The 15,236-nt window shown below is 35.0% G+C and overlaps 1 protein-coding gene across 1 annotated transcript in view; it reads left to right on the top strand.

Annotated features, from left to right (window-relative positions):
- The window catches only part of mesh (sushi domain containing 2 mesh), a 97,122-nt gene extending 95,289 nt beyond the window's left edge, over positions 1 to 1,833 (top strand). The window contains 1 exon segment of the mRNA XM_072530060.1: positions 971 to 1,833. Coding sequence (XP_072386161.1) covers positions 971 to 1,539 — 569 coding nt within the window. The 3' untranslated portion in view covers positions 1,540 to 1,833.
- Positions 1,834 to 15,236: the final 13,403 nt, after the last annotated feature.

Below are 15,236 nucleotides of genomic sequence, written 5' to 3'. Positions count from 1 at the left end.
AAGAGAAAAGTACAATTTTGCAAAATAAATACTTATTAAAATTTTTTTTACAAATTACTCAGTTAACTGAACAATTCACAAATTAACTAAACGCATTTTTATGATCTATGCCACGAACCCCAAATTAAAAAATGTAAATTTTCGTTGATTAGAACCGGAGATATTGCAACTTTTTTCCATATGAATTTATGAAGTCAGTTTATGAAATAGTAAAATCGAGAAATAAAAAATGCTAAGTCGTGTTCTAAAAGTCGTAGGGCGTTCTATTTTTTTTTTTTTTTTTCTTTTTTAATTCTGGTATCTGAGTTATTTTAAATGTTTATCTGTTAAGGTTAAAACCACAGTACTTTTGTAAACCTTTTTTACAATATTTAACATAATTTTTTAATTTTTGAATGATTTAATGTAATAAAATAAGCCTTTCTCTTCAATTTAATGCTTTCAGAATTCATATAGACTTAATATTTTACACATAATAACGTTGTAGATAAAAGTTTTTCGCGATAAACAATTTCAATTTTGCAATAACTGTTGAAATTTATATAACTGAATATGTGATATTGTTTATATTATCACGCGAAACTAAAGATTTTTGGTGCATTTTTAGAGCTTATGAATAATTTTGAAAAAATCAAAAAAAATAATTAAGCAACAGATTAACAAAACACCTTTACAAACTCTCATTTTAAAGGATTTTCTACTCTTTTTCAGTAAAATTGTGTCACTGTTATATACTACCATATAATTTACCGGTCTTTATTACATTACGGACAAATTACATTATTTACATATTCTTTATAAGTAAAAATGGCGATAAATCTTGCATATCTTGTTTATTACATATTGTTATTACCAAATTGTTAAATATCTGTATCAAAGAGTGTCACGAAAAAAGCTTTTTATTTGCTAATTTCTCTGGTCTAATAAGATTGTTGTTATTTCTCGATCTGTAAATAATTACTCTCTTTAGGTCAAGAAGAATATTCTTCACGTCAAGCTGCCATCACTTCAGGTATAATCCTCGCAATTATCATACCATTGGTTCTTCTAATAGGTTACGGTGGCTACAAAGTATATTTAAGACTAACAAATAACGATCAAAACTCTTACAACTATGACACCGTACAAAAGTCTCAAAACCTCCAACAATTCAGTCGAACTTTAAGTCCATATAGAGAAGAAGACGAGGACGAAAAGTATCCTCAAAGCGACACTGACTCGATGAAAAAACGAAGAAGTTACGACAAATCCTACCGAACTCACGAACCTTTGCCCAATAGACCGAATTCTGAGTTCGAAGAGAAACCATTGGATCCTTACGATCAAACCTTCGAAGACGATAGGGCTTCTAGAACACCTACGGGAAGTCCAACTAGTCCTACTTCTAGTATACAATATACAACGCCTTACAGTAGACCAGACATTATTAGAGGAAACAGCTCAAAGAATTTAAATTATAGCGACCTTTATGCTGAACCAATAAAGAAACCTAAAGAAAGAATTAGCGCTAGTCAAAGTAGTATAGTGACAGACGTTTAGAATATAATTAGAGTAGAAATGGACTTCAGTAGTTTATAGAGTATCCTTTAATTTATAAATTTTAATAATTTAGTATCCTAAGACCAAAGTATTTGTGCCGCTGTACCTAAAAACATTCTTCAGACAAAAAATTATGTTTATTCAAATATTTTTTACTTTTGTAAACCTACAATAACTTTATTACTATATTGGCTATCTCTAGCATGTGGAGTGGTTGTTTTGTTAATTTGTGGAATTATAAGCAAAATTAAAATGTTTAAATACTGTTAAATAAAAATAAAATATTTACAAATAGAGCAAGAAGCATTTCACATGCCAGGGATGCTCGAAGAGCCTATAGTACATGGTATGACAGTTAAGAGGTCCCTGAAGTGTGGAATGGTTCTTATTGTTTTTTTTATACCCATAGTTTTCTCTTGCCGTGACAACAAAATATTTTCTCCTTTTTCGAGAATTAACTTACCCTAATTGAATATTAAGCAGTAACAGCTACTTGTTGAGACAGTATAGGTGAGCAAGCAAGCAAGCAATAGAAACTTTGCCAGCCTATGAGACCTGCACAGCCCTACACAATGACATATAGATGTTACAATTCATTGGAGCGAGGGGATTGATCCGATTAGAACAGGAACCACTCCAACTCGCCTCAATGTTCCAGACCTTCCTCCATCCCCCGATAGCACTCTGATACTCTATAGAAGCTACAAATCGGAAAAATGATTTTCACGTGAAAGTCCTGGGTACAAGGACTCACACATGAAATACTCTTAATTAGTCTGGAAAGCGTGAGATGCTTTAATCCTGCTATCATCTCAATTGACTTGTCATCATTGTGCTTTTGCTTGCCCTAGCGCGGAGTCCTCTCTCCGAACTAGGTCCAGTTCGGCGACTCAGCGCAGTACAGATGGGAACGTTATAGAAAGCTGCGGTCTACGGAAACGAAAAATTAAAAAAGATGAGGAAATCCAGCTCTATCAAGAGACGCACATAATTAGGTTATAAGAAAGATTTCGTCTCGGATAATAATGTTTTAGCTGCAAATATCAACATTGACTCAAAGAAGCAAAAGCTGGTAGAAATGTCAATTAATACAATAAATTACACAAGATTACATAAAATAAAAGAAACAAAAGTCATAGCTGACGAAGAAATGTATAGAAATTGAAACTCTACAACAATAACTTCCGTAGTTGCAAAAAGACTAAAGATATCCTCAGCATATCACATAAAAATATCAGCATTCGACAAAGTAACACACGTAAAACTAATAGGTATTTAAACATATCAGGTATCAGTGGTAAAAATATAATACTGATCTCAAAAGGAATATCTTAAAAAAACAATAGTATGCCTCGAAAAAGAACTATCCGAGATTTTTACAACTGAGAAAAAAGTTCGGTAGGGAAAGAAAAGACGCTATTACAACAAATAGTCAACTTATTAATAATATTATATATGCAGATGACACCAAACTGCTGGCAGATACTGCAGAAGAACTCAAAAGAATTATGGATAATGTAGAAACACGCAAAGAATGCCTACTAAAACTGCACTATTAAGAGGCTAATATAATTATTGTTAATAATAACACCAACATAAATGCACAATTTTACACAATTACCAAAAGAGTAGAAAAAATATGCTACCTAGGCTGTAACATCAAGGATATGTGAGAGCATAGTTACAAAATAAGAAGTCGTATTGAAAAAGCCAGAAGCTACTTGTTACCATCAATCCTCACTACATAACTAACCCATCGAAATCTCTATTACAACCGTAATAAAAAGAAAAAAAAACTTACTTGAGTCACATTATGCGTAATGATAAATACCGATTTGTTCAGTTAATCGTACAAAGAAAGATTAAGAGCAAGAGAGGACCTGGACGTTAGAGAATATTCTGGCTGGCCAATATTAAAAAATGAACCGATGTCATACAAACTTTAAGTGATTTATTCCGAGCTGCAATGAATAGAATTAAATAAGTGAGTGTGGTCATCAAAATCATAAAAAGACAACGTATTCGCCAACATTATAAAAAGATAGGCACCTTTTCAAGAAGAATAGAGCTGTCTTAAAATATCTAAAGCTGATTTGAAACTGAAGCTTAAACTACAAAAAAGCCAAATATTAGTCTGTCAATGTTTCCTTATAGGCTATTGATTATGTACTTTAGAAAGGAACTACAACACTACAGGGGTTTTATTGTTACATACGGTCAATGGACTCCCAAATATGAAAAAATCGCGGTGTGCTGCTATTTAGAGGGGTGCGTTTTTGAAAAAGGGATGAATTAGTCCCTATGCACTAGGTGTACTCTAATGCATCGGGTGAATTCTATGCACTTTTCGTAAATATACATGTACAAAAAATTTGTTCAACATTAAATTTTCAATAAACGAAGCAAAAAAACCACGGTAGCACACCATTTTTAGTTCTTGCCCAATAAATTTATTCACGGGGTATAAGTATAGGCCTTGCTTCAGAGAAAAAAAATTTCTATTCTTCGTCTTTAAAATGACGTTTATTAGAAGTCTTTAGGATTTACAGTATCTGAGATACAATTTTTCAAAGTTCGCCATGCACACCATTTTTAGGCCATTTTCCCTATTTTTTCGCAAACTTTGTTCTATAACTCTTTTCTACGCAGTTCCAGGTATATGTAATGGTACATTGATTAGAAAGAAAAATAAATTATCTTTAAAATGGTCTATGAATTACTAAATAAAAAAGAAAGCTTATTTTCTGTACTTTAAAATATTCTATTGTAGAATATTCTAGAACTAACGGTAACCAACATATAGTTCGTCAAAGTGTAATGGTTAGAACGATTTGTATATACCTAAATGTACAAGGATAGGACTGAAGGGCTCAGACATAGGCCCTGTTTCGGTGTGCCATAACCATAAACATAACTAAAAAAGAAGTTAAAGAGATTAAAAAAATATCCGTAATTTGCAACTCCCATTTTACGGTACACTATTTTAAAGAACAGAAAATAAGCTTTCTTTTTTATTTAGTAATGCAGATACCTACATGTAAAATATGTTTTTTTAGAGGTATAGAAATGTAAGTTGGTAACAATTTTTTAACTGTCGGTCAGTTTGACAGCTGTCAAGTGATTTATGTTAAGTTCGGTTTGGCTTTCACCATGAATAGACTCGACACTCGAACAACGCTTCCAAATTGTACAAATTTATTTTGAAAATTGTGGTTCTGTTCGATATACGTATCGTGCACTACGTCCATTTTATGAACGCTTTTGCAGCACGTTTACTCTAAATGATAATATTCATCTACAGACACGTCGTACAATCTGCACAGAAAAAGTTGTTGCTACTGTAGGGCGTAGCATACAGGAATACTCAAATCAGTATATCTGCCATCGTGCACAGCAGTTGGATACGTATCCATCCACTTTATGGAAGATTTTGTGGAAAGATCTTGCTTTGTGTGCTTAGAAAATCTATCTCATTCAATCAAGCAAAAATTAAAGGTAAAGGTATATCATCAACTAGCAAGGCGTAGAATCGTAGATTCGGTGAGTAGGTACAAAAGGAATTTGCCGTTGATTACGATTTGCATAAGCGAATTTTATTTAGCAATGAAGCTCACTTTTGGTTAAATTGCTAGGTCAGCAAACAAAACTGCCCAAAGATAATCCTCAAATATATGTTGAGGAACAAATTCATCCAGAAAATTGACTGTTTATTGTGCTTTGTGGTCTGGTGAAATCATTGGACCGTACTTACTGCCTTTTTCATTCCCCAATTGAAAAACCATGATGTACAGGAGCTGTCTTTTCAATAAGACGACATAACATGTCACACAGCTCATGCCACAATTGATTTATTAAAAGAAACGTTTCGTAACCGCATAGTTTCACTTTTCGGACCGTGAATTGGCCTCCAAGATCGTGTGATTTAACACTGCTAGACTATTTTATGTGGAGATATGTAAAGGTGCAAGACAAACACAGATGACCCCAGACGTATAACTATAAATGGCAGTGAGATAGAACAAATCCAGGAATATATCTACCTAGGCCAAATCCTGAAACTTGACAAAGAGAACCAAAGTGCGGAAATTACTAGAAGAGCAAGACTAGCATGGGCAGGATTTGGAAAACTTGGTTGGATACTTAAGAACCGCAAAATACCCCAATATTTGAGGAGCAAAGTGTTCAACCAATGCATCCTTCCTATCATGTCATATGGATGTCAAACCTGGACCCTAACCAAGGCAAACATAAATAAACTAGCCACAAGAGAAAGAACAATGAAAAAAGCAATGTTAGGTATACGACTGTCAGATAAAAAGAGGAACGACTGGATAAGATCCAAAACAAAAGTCGAGGACATAGCAACAAAAATTGCCAAACTTAAATGGAGCTTCGCGGGCCACACTGCTAGACAAAAAGACCAACGTTGGAATACTACAATACAACATTGGAGACCTTACGAAAGTAAACGACCAAGAGGAAGAGCACAGATGAGATGGGTTGATGATATTAAAAGAATAGCCGGAACAAATTGGAAATACGTTGCTCAGGATAGAGACCGTCGGAAGGAGTTGGGAGAGGCCTATGTCCAAACATGGACGATAGAAGGCTAAGAAGAAAAAGATGTAAAGGTGCTAGTCTACGCCGATAAGCGTGAAACGATTGACCACTTGGAAGAAAACATTCACCCGTTATTGCCGATAGACGGCGAGAAATATTGGAAAAAGTGATCGAAAATTAGGACCTCTTGTCCTCCAGATTAGACTATGTCAGAGCCAGCCAAGACGGTCATATTATGCCAGAAATCACATTAAATTATAATGCCAAAGGATTATCTTTCGAATAAAGTCAATTTCTAAAAATCATCTTTGTTTTATTCCATTTCAAAGTTCTATACCTCTAAAAAAACACCCTTTACAAGAAAAAAACTTTTGAGAAATTTAAAAAATAGCCGTAAAAGCAAAAATCGTAGAAAACTTTAAAAAACCGTATCTCGCTTTAAATTAGTCCTAGAACCATTTAGAATATACCATGTTAAAGTTAATATTTTTTTAATAAATGCACACTTAGACATACTTCCAGCTGCGCAGAAAAAAGTTATAGAACAATGTTTGCGAAAAAATAGGGAAAATGGTCCAAAAATGATGTGAATGGCAAATTTTGAAAAATTGTATCTCGGATACTGTGAATCGTTAAAAATCCATTATACGTCATTTTAAAGATGAAGCATTGTTTTTTTTTCTGAACCAATGCCTATACCTATACCCCCGTGGAACAAAGTTATGGGACAAAAATCGGTTGCCTGTAAAGTCGGTTTTACGGGCGAAGATTTTACGTGACAACGTCTTTTTCTCGGTAGAATATTTATTGATATGAATATTATTAAATTGCACAATAGTTGTTTGCAGTTGAAACGCGCTGTTTCTTCTCAATCGACTGAATTACGATTGATTGCAGAGTGATTTAAACTAATAATTTACTTAACACTATCAACATTTGTCAATAGTATGACATAACCTATAAACTCAGTTTCTCAACTTTTGTGTCAATCTAACAATTAATCAATCAATCATAGTTTACGATAATGAAATATTAGTGTACAATTATTTACCTTTATTGTTGTAATTGTTGTAAATGACGAATCTAAGCACTCCACATTTTCACTACAGACACAGCTGACGATACTTTAACCACACGTGTGAACTTGTATTATGACGCTTTCTCGGTTTTCCAACGCCAAGAACGCTCGAGAAAGACAGAGACACAAGCACGCACCGATTCAACGCGCCTAATTCTCTAGTGCTGCGCGCGCAGCGGACCGATCATGTTTGAGTGGGAGAGAGACGCAAGGCATTCGCCGGTCCGGCGGGCCTCTCTCTCGTTCGGTGACTCACCGTAACAGACGTGAGCGGGCGTTACACTTTTTCATGAGTGACTCCGAGCCACAACCTAATTTAAGACGTTGTCACGTCAAAAAGAAAAATCGAGTGTTTTCGTGTTATGTTTGCTTTTTTTGGATATATTTTGGTCAAAAAACATTATTTTTTACTTCAAATGGTGACATTCCGATAGGAAATTTAATTTTGAACAACTTTTCTGTAAATGTATATGTATGGAAAGTGCATAGAATTCACCCGAATGCACCCGTGTACAGGAAATAATTCACCCCTTACTTAAAAACGATAATCAATAGAACTATTACATTTCTGTCAAACAACTTTGAGCTTTTCTCTTCTATACGTGCTAATATTTACTTGTCTCGCGATTTTCTATTATTTTCTTATTTATTTTTCTATTCATTCATCTTAATCCACATTCTCACTATTCCACACTCACACTATTCTTTTATAGATCTGTGATTTTGTCTTCATATTCAGGTATCTATTTTATTAAATTAAGTCCAATTGTCTATGTGATGTTCTTGTTTTTGCTCTGTCATCCTATCTTTTAATCAGTTTTTCATTAACTGTACTTTTAATTATTTCGAAAACTTTTTTTATCTTATTTTAATTCTTATAATAAATAGTAATAATAAAGTCCTGTCTTAATTTGGGATGAAACTAATCACAGACCGGTTGAGGCTGCCCATTAGTATTACCATAATACCATTCAAGCGATTGAAACTCCATGTTGGCATTTCCTTTTTCCTGGCCATCTCAACTCACTTATAAGAAAGATGTAAACTGATATTATTTTCATTTCTTTGATCTTATTATCTACATAGGCGGTCCGATAAGTACTTAGCCTCACCGCCCGATGGCGCCACTATCTCAAGAGAAATCTACTATCGTATGGTACATTCTTGTTGACGGTTACTGTCAAGATTTTAGCCGAATCGGACTCGTAGTTTTATTTTGACCACGTGTGAAAGCGAGCGTATCTGCGGATTTTTAGAAAAATTGAAAAAGAGCTATATCAGTCGGTGATTTGATTCTTGTTTTTGGAAGGAAAATTCCCAGCAAAATCAAAGAGCGCTTGAATGTTGTGTACGGTGACTCTTCTCCTTCGATAGCAACAGTCAAAAATTGGTATAAAGAGTTTCAACTTGGTCGTACGTCGACTTTTGTACAGCCACGCCTCGGTGCCCCGAAAATGGCTACCACGGAGGATAACGTGATAAAAATCCACGATCTTGCATTGGCAGACCGCCGACTGAAAGTGCACGAGATAGCTAAGACAGTCGGCAGCTCAAAAGATCGCTTATGTAATATCCTGTATGAAACTTTGGACATGAAAAAGCTGTCCACGCGATAGATGCCGCATTTGTGCAAACCAGATAACAAGCGCAACCGTTCAGACCACTTCAGAGCAGTGTTTAACTATATTTAAGCGTAATGCCAAGGAGTTTATACGTCGTTTTGTAACTGTTGACGAAATATGGATCCATTGGTACACACCAGAGACCATGTAACAGTAGAAATAGTGGATGGCACCCGACGACTGTGCTACGAAGTAGAGAAGACTGTCCTATCAGCCGGAAAAATGATGACCAACATTTTCTGGGATTCACAAGCGGTGATCCACATTTAGTGCCTGGAGAAGGGTAAAATGGTCACAGGGCCCTACTATGTCGAATTATTAGGCCGATTCGACGCCGAATTGCAGAAAAAACGAGCCCATTTGGCGAAGAAAAAAGTGCTCTTCCACTATGACAATGCACCGGCTCATACCTCCGCCTTCGCCATGAAGAAATTGGTCGAATTGGGCTATGACCTGTTGAATCATTCACCATATTCTCCAGATTTGACCCCATGCGACTTTTTTTTGTTTTCAAACTTGAAAAGGGCACTCGCCGGGCAGAAATTTAAGACGAATCAGGAGGTCATCGTCGCCACGCAAGCCTACTTTGCAGACCTAGAGAAAACGTATTTTTCAGACGGGTTAAAGAAGTTGAAGCTTCGCTGGGTCAAGTATATCAAGCTAAAAGGAGACTATGTTGAGAAATAAATTTTAACTTTTCCAATTTTTTTTTTCTTTTGTAGGCTAAGTACTTATCGGACCGCCCTAGTAGCTTCCCTATCTTATGTAGATTACTGACATTACAAGTACCTATACTTATAGCAGCTTTTTGATTTATATGTTTTAATTTCGTGTGGTTTCTCCTAATAACGAATCTAAGCATTAAAGATCTGTCGTGACCATTAAGGGTCTGTCGAGAAATGGAGGCCATCATGTTTGCCTGCACTATGACTGCTTTTTTTTAAGAAAAAATAGTGAAGTAGTTTCGCTTTCTTTCTGTACCGCTATACAAATTTCGATTTCATAGTGATCATTATTGCGCTCATTAAGACATATTGACAGGAGAGTGGAGAAGGCACCGCAATGCTGAATTGGTGACTCTCTATGGTACTGATAACATCGTTAGACATATAAAAGCTAACTGGATAAGATGGGCACGTCATGTAGTAAGATCAGAAGAAGACAAAGTGCTAAAAACAGTGTTTTTGAAAGACCAGACGGTAAATCAGTAGGCCGCCCCAGAAAAATATGGAAGGATGATGTTGAAGCTGATTTATCTAGGATTGTGGTACAACTATGTGAAATGGAAGCGCAAGATCGTAGAAGGTAATAGGTTATAGTGGATGCGGCGAAGACTCGCCCCGAGTTGTAAAGCCAGTCAACAACAACAAAACATTATTGCGCCAATAGAACAACATGGAAATAGGAATACTTTTAAATTTAAATTAAGTTTTTATGTACACGATTTCCAACAAGCAAGATATTACTATTAAGGTATCTATAAATCCAGTAGGAAAAAAACATCACTGACGGCTGTAGAGTAAATGAATTTGAGATCAAGAATTATCAATAAATAAAAAAAAAAACATTCTGAATCTAGTTTATTCCAGCTATACTTCTAGCTACAAAAATGACCGCTAGATGGAAGATACATACTTATCACATTTTAGAGAACTTGAATAGGTTGTTCGCAATAATGTATGCGAATATATGATCCATTAAAAAATTCCTTACTCCTTATTTCTTATTACCTACGTAATAATGAAACGGCATAAGATGGTTAATTATGAAGAAAGTCGTTGTTGTCACTCTACTTCAATGTACAAATAGGTACGTTGGTCAAGAACTGGATAAGCATCGTAAGAAGAAAACAAATAAATCTAAACTGATTAAGGATCTCTTCAAAATCATCACAATAAACATTCTATTGTTTATTTATATATTTCAAATCTATGAATGTTTTTAAGAGCATCCCTGTTACTGTTAGAAGTTTTCTGCTTAAGAATACCGGTTTATGTACTTATTTAAAAAATGTTGTTCTCTATTTAATAGGTCAGCAAGAATACTCCCAACGACAAGCTGGTCTGGCTTCCGGGATAATTATGGCAATTCTTATACCGCTCATCTTGCTTTTCGTCTATCTAGCGTATCGTTTCTTACAAAAAAAGCAGAAAGAGAAAGAAGCTGAAAAATTAGAAGAGCAGCAATTTATGGATCAACAAAGGTAAGTAAGAAATACTGATATGTAAATATTGTTACATTCAGTGAGTTCAGAGAGTAAGTGAAGTACAACGTGTTTCGACTAATTTTATTAATTCAAAAACTCACTTAATTACAAATATCACAATTACTAATTTACACTAATATTTATCGCTTAAAAACAATTCGCACTGATACGTAGAATCGCCAATACTAATACTCAAAGCCCGCTCCGTTGGTTTATATAATGAGAACTAAATATTCTCGAAAAGAGCTGGCTGGGTCGACGGTCGAATCCCATCTCCGCATCGATAGAAACGGTTTGTGTAATGTTTCGGCTGTAAAGGGAGATTTCTGGACTACGGTAAAGCACAAAGTGGTATGTGGTAATCAGGGGTATTTGACTCACAACATCTCGATCTTCTTACAGGCTGTTTACCCCGAACAGAACCTAAATGGATCAGGTCAGCGGATTTTGCTCTTCATAAGGATACAGTCTGTCCAGGTGCGCAACCTTCAGCTTACTCCGTGGTGTCACGCAGTGTCTCCGTGAACAGATGCAGTGTTTCCCAGAGCCGTTGCAACTTCGAACTCAGACTTCGAACTTTTCCTTCTCTTAGGTTGATAGAGCCAGACTGCATCACTTTCCTTAAAGCTAACGGGAGTAGATTTCTGATCGAACCTAACTTTCATCCGGTCACTGGTGCGTTGCACTTATTGGTTGGAAGCTTCATCTCCCACCAGTCAATAACATTGCTGGAGTGTAACTACTTACTTCATGTTGGAAGCTTTGCTAGGCTAGCAGAAACAGAGGTATCTGTTTGTCCCAGCCTTACTGATTTTCATATACAAACAGGGACAGCTAGTAGTTGATGATCCGGTTATGTCTTTCTACAATACCTTCGGACTGATTATAAAGCGGTGTCGTTCTGGTCGTCTTAATTCCGATTCAAAGTTACGCGCTTGGTCGAAACGGAATAGAACCCCATGTCGAAAAACGACATTCACAAGTAGGGCCTCACCAACTGGGATTGCTTCTTGGTTGGTTAAGGCAACTACTTCTGGCCATTTGAAAAGGTAGTCCATAGCAACCATTAAATACTTATTTCCTGATGTTGTTACTGAAATGGTCCCAGAATCTCGACAACAACTTGGTCCCATGTAGTCCCGGTGATGCATTTTTTGAGTTTTCTCCTAATTCTTGTTTTAAGTCTTTACTTGGATGCACACAGGTCACATCGTTTGCACTATTCTTCCATGTATTGCCGACAATAAACCCATTAATACCTCTCACGATTCTGGTCAGGGTCCTATTGATCCCAAAATACCCTTCAAAACGGCTATCGTGGAGTTCTGGACGCACGTCCTTTACACATATTCTTGTTAGAACAACACTGTTTTTTCCATCTGGACTCTTCCATTTACGAGTGATGTCGTCATCTCGCAGACATAAAGAGTCCCACTTCACTGTTTGCCCATATTTGGAAATCTCCTGACACTGTGGCACTATTGTCCAGCCCCTTACGGACTATCTTTCTTTTGCTCAGCCCGGAAGTTTTCTTTGGTTTTAACTCGTCACTCTTTCGTCACTCCTGCCCTCTATGGTTTTGAACTGTATCTGGCCCTCTCATTCTTATTGGTACTCGCAGAATCGGCAGTTAGTCTCTTTGCATTGTCTTCTCGAGAGGTCGTCGGCATTCCATTTCTTTGTTTCCAATTCTATATCCTCTTCTTTTGTCGACAGTGTTGATGATGATGATTTCATCCAAGATTAAATTGAAAAGCATAGTGGTCAATGAGTTCCCCTGTCTTATTCCGCTGCCTAAGTCTATGGGTTCTATAAGTTGTCCATCTATCCTAACTTCCATTTTGTTATTTTGGTAGATGTTTTCAATAATTTTTATGATATCTAGGGGAACTTCTCTATTATACGGAAGATGGATGAGTCTTACTTTGTCAAATGCTTTCTTCAAGTCAATCAAACACAGAAATGCTGGTCTATTATACTCTAGTGATTTCTCAGTAATGTGCTTTATGACGTATACTACATCTGTACACCATCTTCCAGTACGAAAACCCTGTTGTTCATATGCTAAATTTATCCTCTGATTCATCGGTTCTTTTAAAATTCTAGTTGTAGAATCTAGAAGTTTTTACCTTTGTAGTTTTCTGGATGTTTTTAACTCCTTTTTTGAATAGTAGAATTAGTTTGCTACTTATTCATTCTTCCGGTACTTTATTGTGTTTTATAATTTTGCTAATTCATATTGTTAATTGTTCTGTCATTGCTGCTCCAAAATATTTCAGTAATTCGTTTGGTATTCCGTCTTTACCTGCAGCGTTTCTGTTCTTCAGCTTTTCAAGTGTTTATCGAACTCTCTGTGTATTTATATTAATTTCTTCATTTGTGAGAATTTCTGGTGTTTCTGGTTCTAGAGTCATTTGTTCTTACTCTACATAGAGCTTTTTTAGATAGTCAATCCATGTATCCTTTTCTATGTGTTTGGGTTCTGTTAGTTCCTTTACCTCCGTTCTTTGACATCTTATAAAGCGCCATATTACTTTTTTTCTGCGGTAAAATGCTGAAACTAGCGACACGGAAGTGGGGCCACGAAACAAAATAGCGGTTCATGGTTCTCAGTCACAGTAAACAGTTGTAAGAGTCCATTTATCCAAAAAATCTATAAAAAAAATAATAAATAAATAATAAAATTACTTTACTTACTTAAATTACCACTGTACCACTTTTTTGTGTTTTTTATCCTCAATGACTGGTATCTATTTTCTAGGTTTTATAATGATTTATAATTTTGTATTAATTAATTTCTAATAATTCTAAATTCTGAATAACTGACTTAATATTTTTAGAAGGGCACACGAAGCAGCTACTAAGAAGTTAACAGAAGCCGAATATGCTTCAGAAGATGAAGACAGTAATGTTACAAGCACGGGCGCAAAAGAAACAACTGTATATTAACTCCTATAAAATACAATGATTCAACCTATGAGTTGCAACATTTTAAAGTTTAATATTTCTAAAATCTTTATATAGAATAAGTACTAGATGTAGTTAATGTATAAATAGGACTTTTTTATTGTAGAATTAAAAATCCACTGATGACTAAATTCAAACACTATGTTTTATTCAATAAAGTGTAGACTTTTTTATGTTTATGTTCCATGTAGAGTGTGATGTGTCAAATATGGCGTTTTTAACCACCACGTAATGTCTTCTTCCTATAGTAAATTTAATATTCTTCAAAGGTACTTGTCCATTGAATTGTATGCCTATCTAATCCTGTAATGCCCATCTTTTTTTTTCGAATTAAATGAATAATACAAAATTTGAAAATCAAAATAAATTAATCAACTTCATATAACCCCGTAGAAAGCGATGTCCTGCAACTATTATCTAAATTAATATATTATTCAGTAACCACATCAAACTCTATTAGTGGTGTTATACTCCTGTATAAGCAAGCCAGAGTCATACTCACAATTTGTCAAAATTTTTGCCGACAAACTGTATTTAGCATAGAACTATCTTATACTAGGAAGATCAGAAAATATCTATGCCATGAACTTAAGCACAAAACTAGCCAAATGAAACGGCTTATTGGAAGGGATATGAAGTGGAAAATGGATGTACCTAATTATGCTAAAAGTTTTTCACATACCAAAGCATTTCACAAATTTCGGCCGAATATTGTTATCACAGTAATTGTATCTTGGATCGTTAGTCTGAAATATCATACATCGACAAAATTATTAGATCTAAAATCATCCTAAGCTAAACATACAGTTCAAAACCATTGTTGCGTGGTTACAATTCTAGTTTTGTGTATAAACTTCGTCCACATAAGTCGAATCCGGTTTGAATCTACTCACGAGTTTGCGATAATCGGACTTTTAGATTTATATATGTATCTAATCCAGGATTCCAAATATAATAATGTCTAAAATGTAATTGTTCAAACCGAAGTAGGAATCTCTAAGACCACTTAATTATAAAAGTAGTTATTTGAAAGAGAAGGTAATAGTTACCTGCGTTCACATATACAAATTAATTAGAACTTGAAAGAAATTCGTTGTTAAAACACCTATGAAAAGAAAAATTGATTTAGTCAAAGAAGGATTCCTTCTAGAATGTTGTATGTTATTTATTAAGTAAAAAATATTTTCCTACCTTAATAATACTTTACTTTATTAGAAAATCTAGTACATTTCGTGTTAAATCTCAAATTTACTATTATTCTCTA

Source organism: Diabrotica undecimpunctata, chromosome 4 (genome assembly GCF_040954645.1).
Source record: "Diabrotica undecimpunctata isolate CICGRU chromosome 4, icDiaUnde3, whole genome shotgun sequence".
Lineage (NCBI taxonomy): Eukaryota > Metazoa > Arthropoda > Insecta > Coleoptera > Chrysomelidae > Diabrotica > Diabrotica undecimpunctata.
Note: the sequence above shows the minus strand (reverse complement) of the source record. Positions and strands in the feature narration are given on the sequence as shown.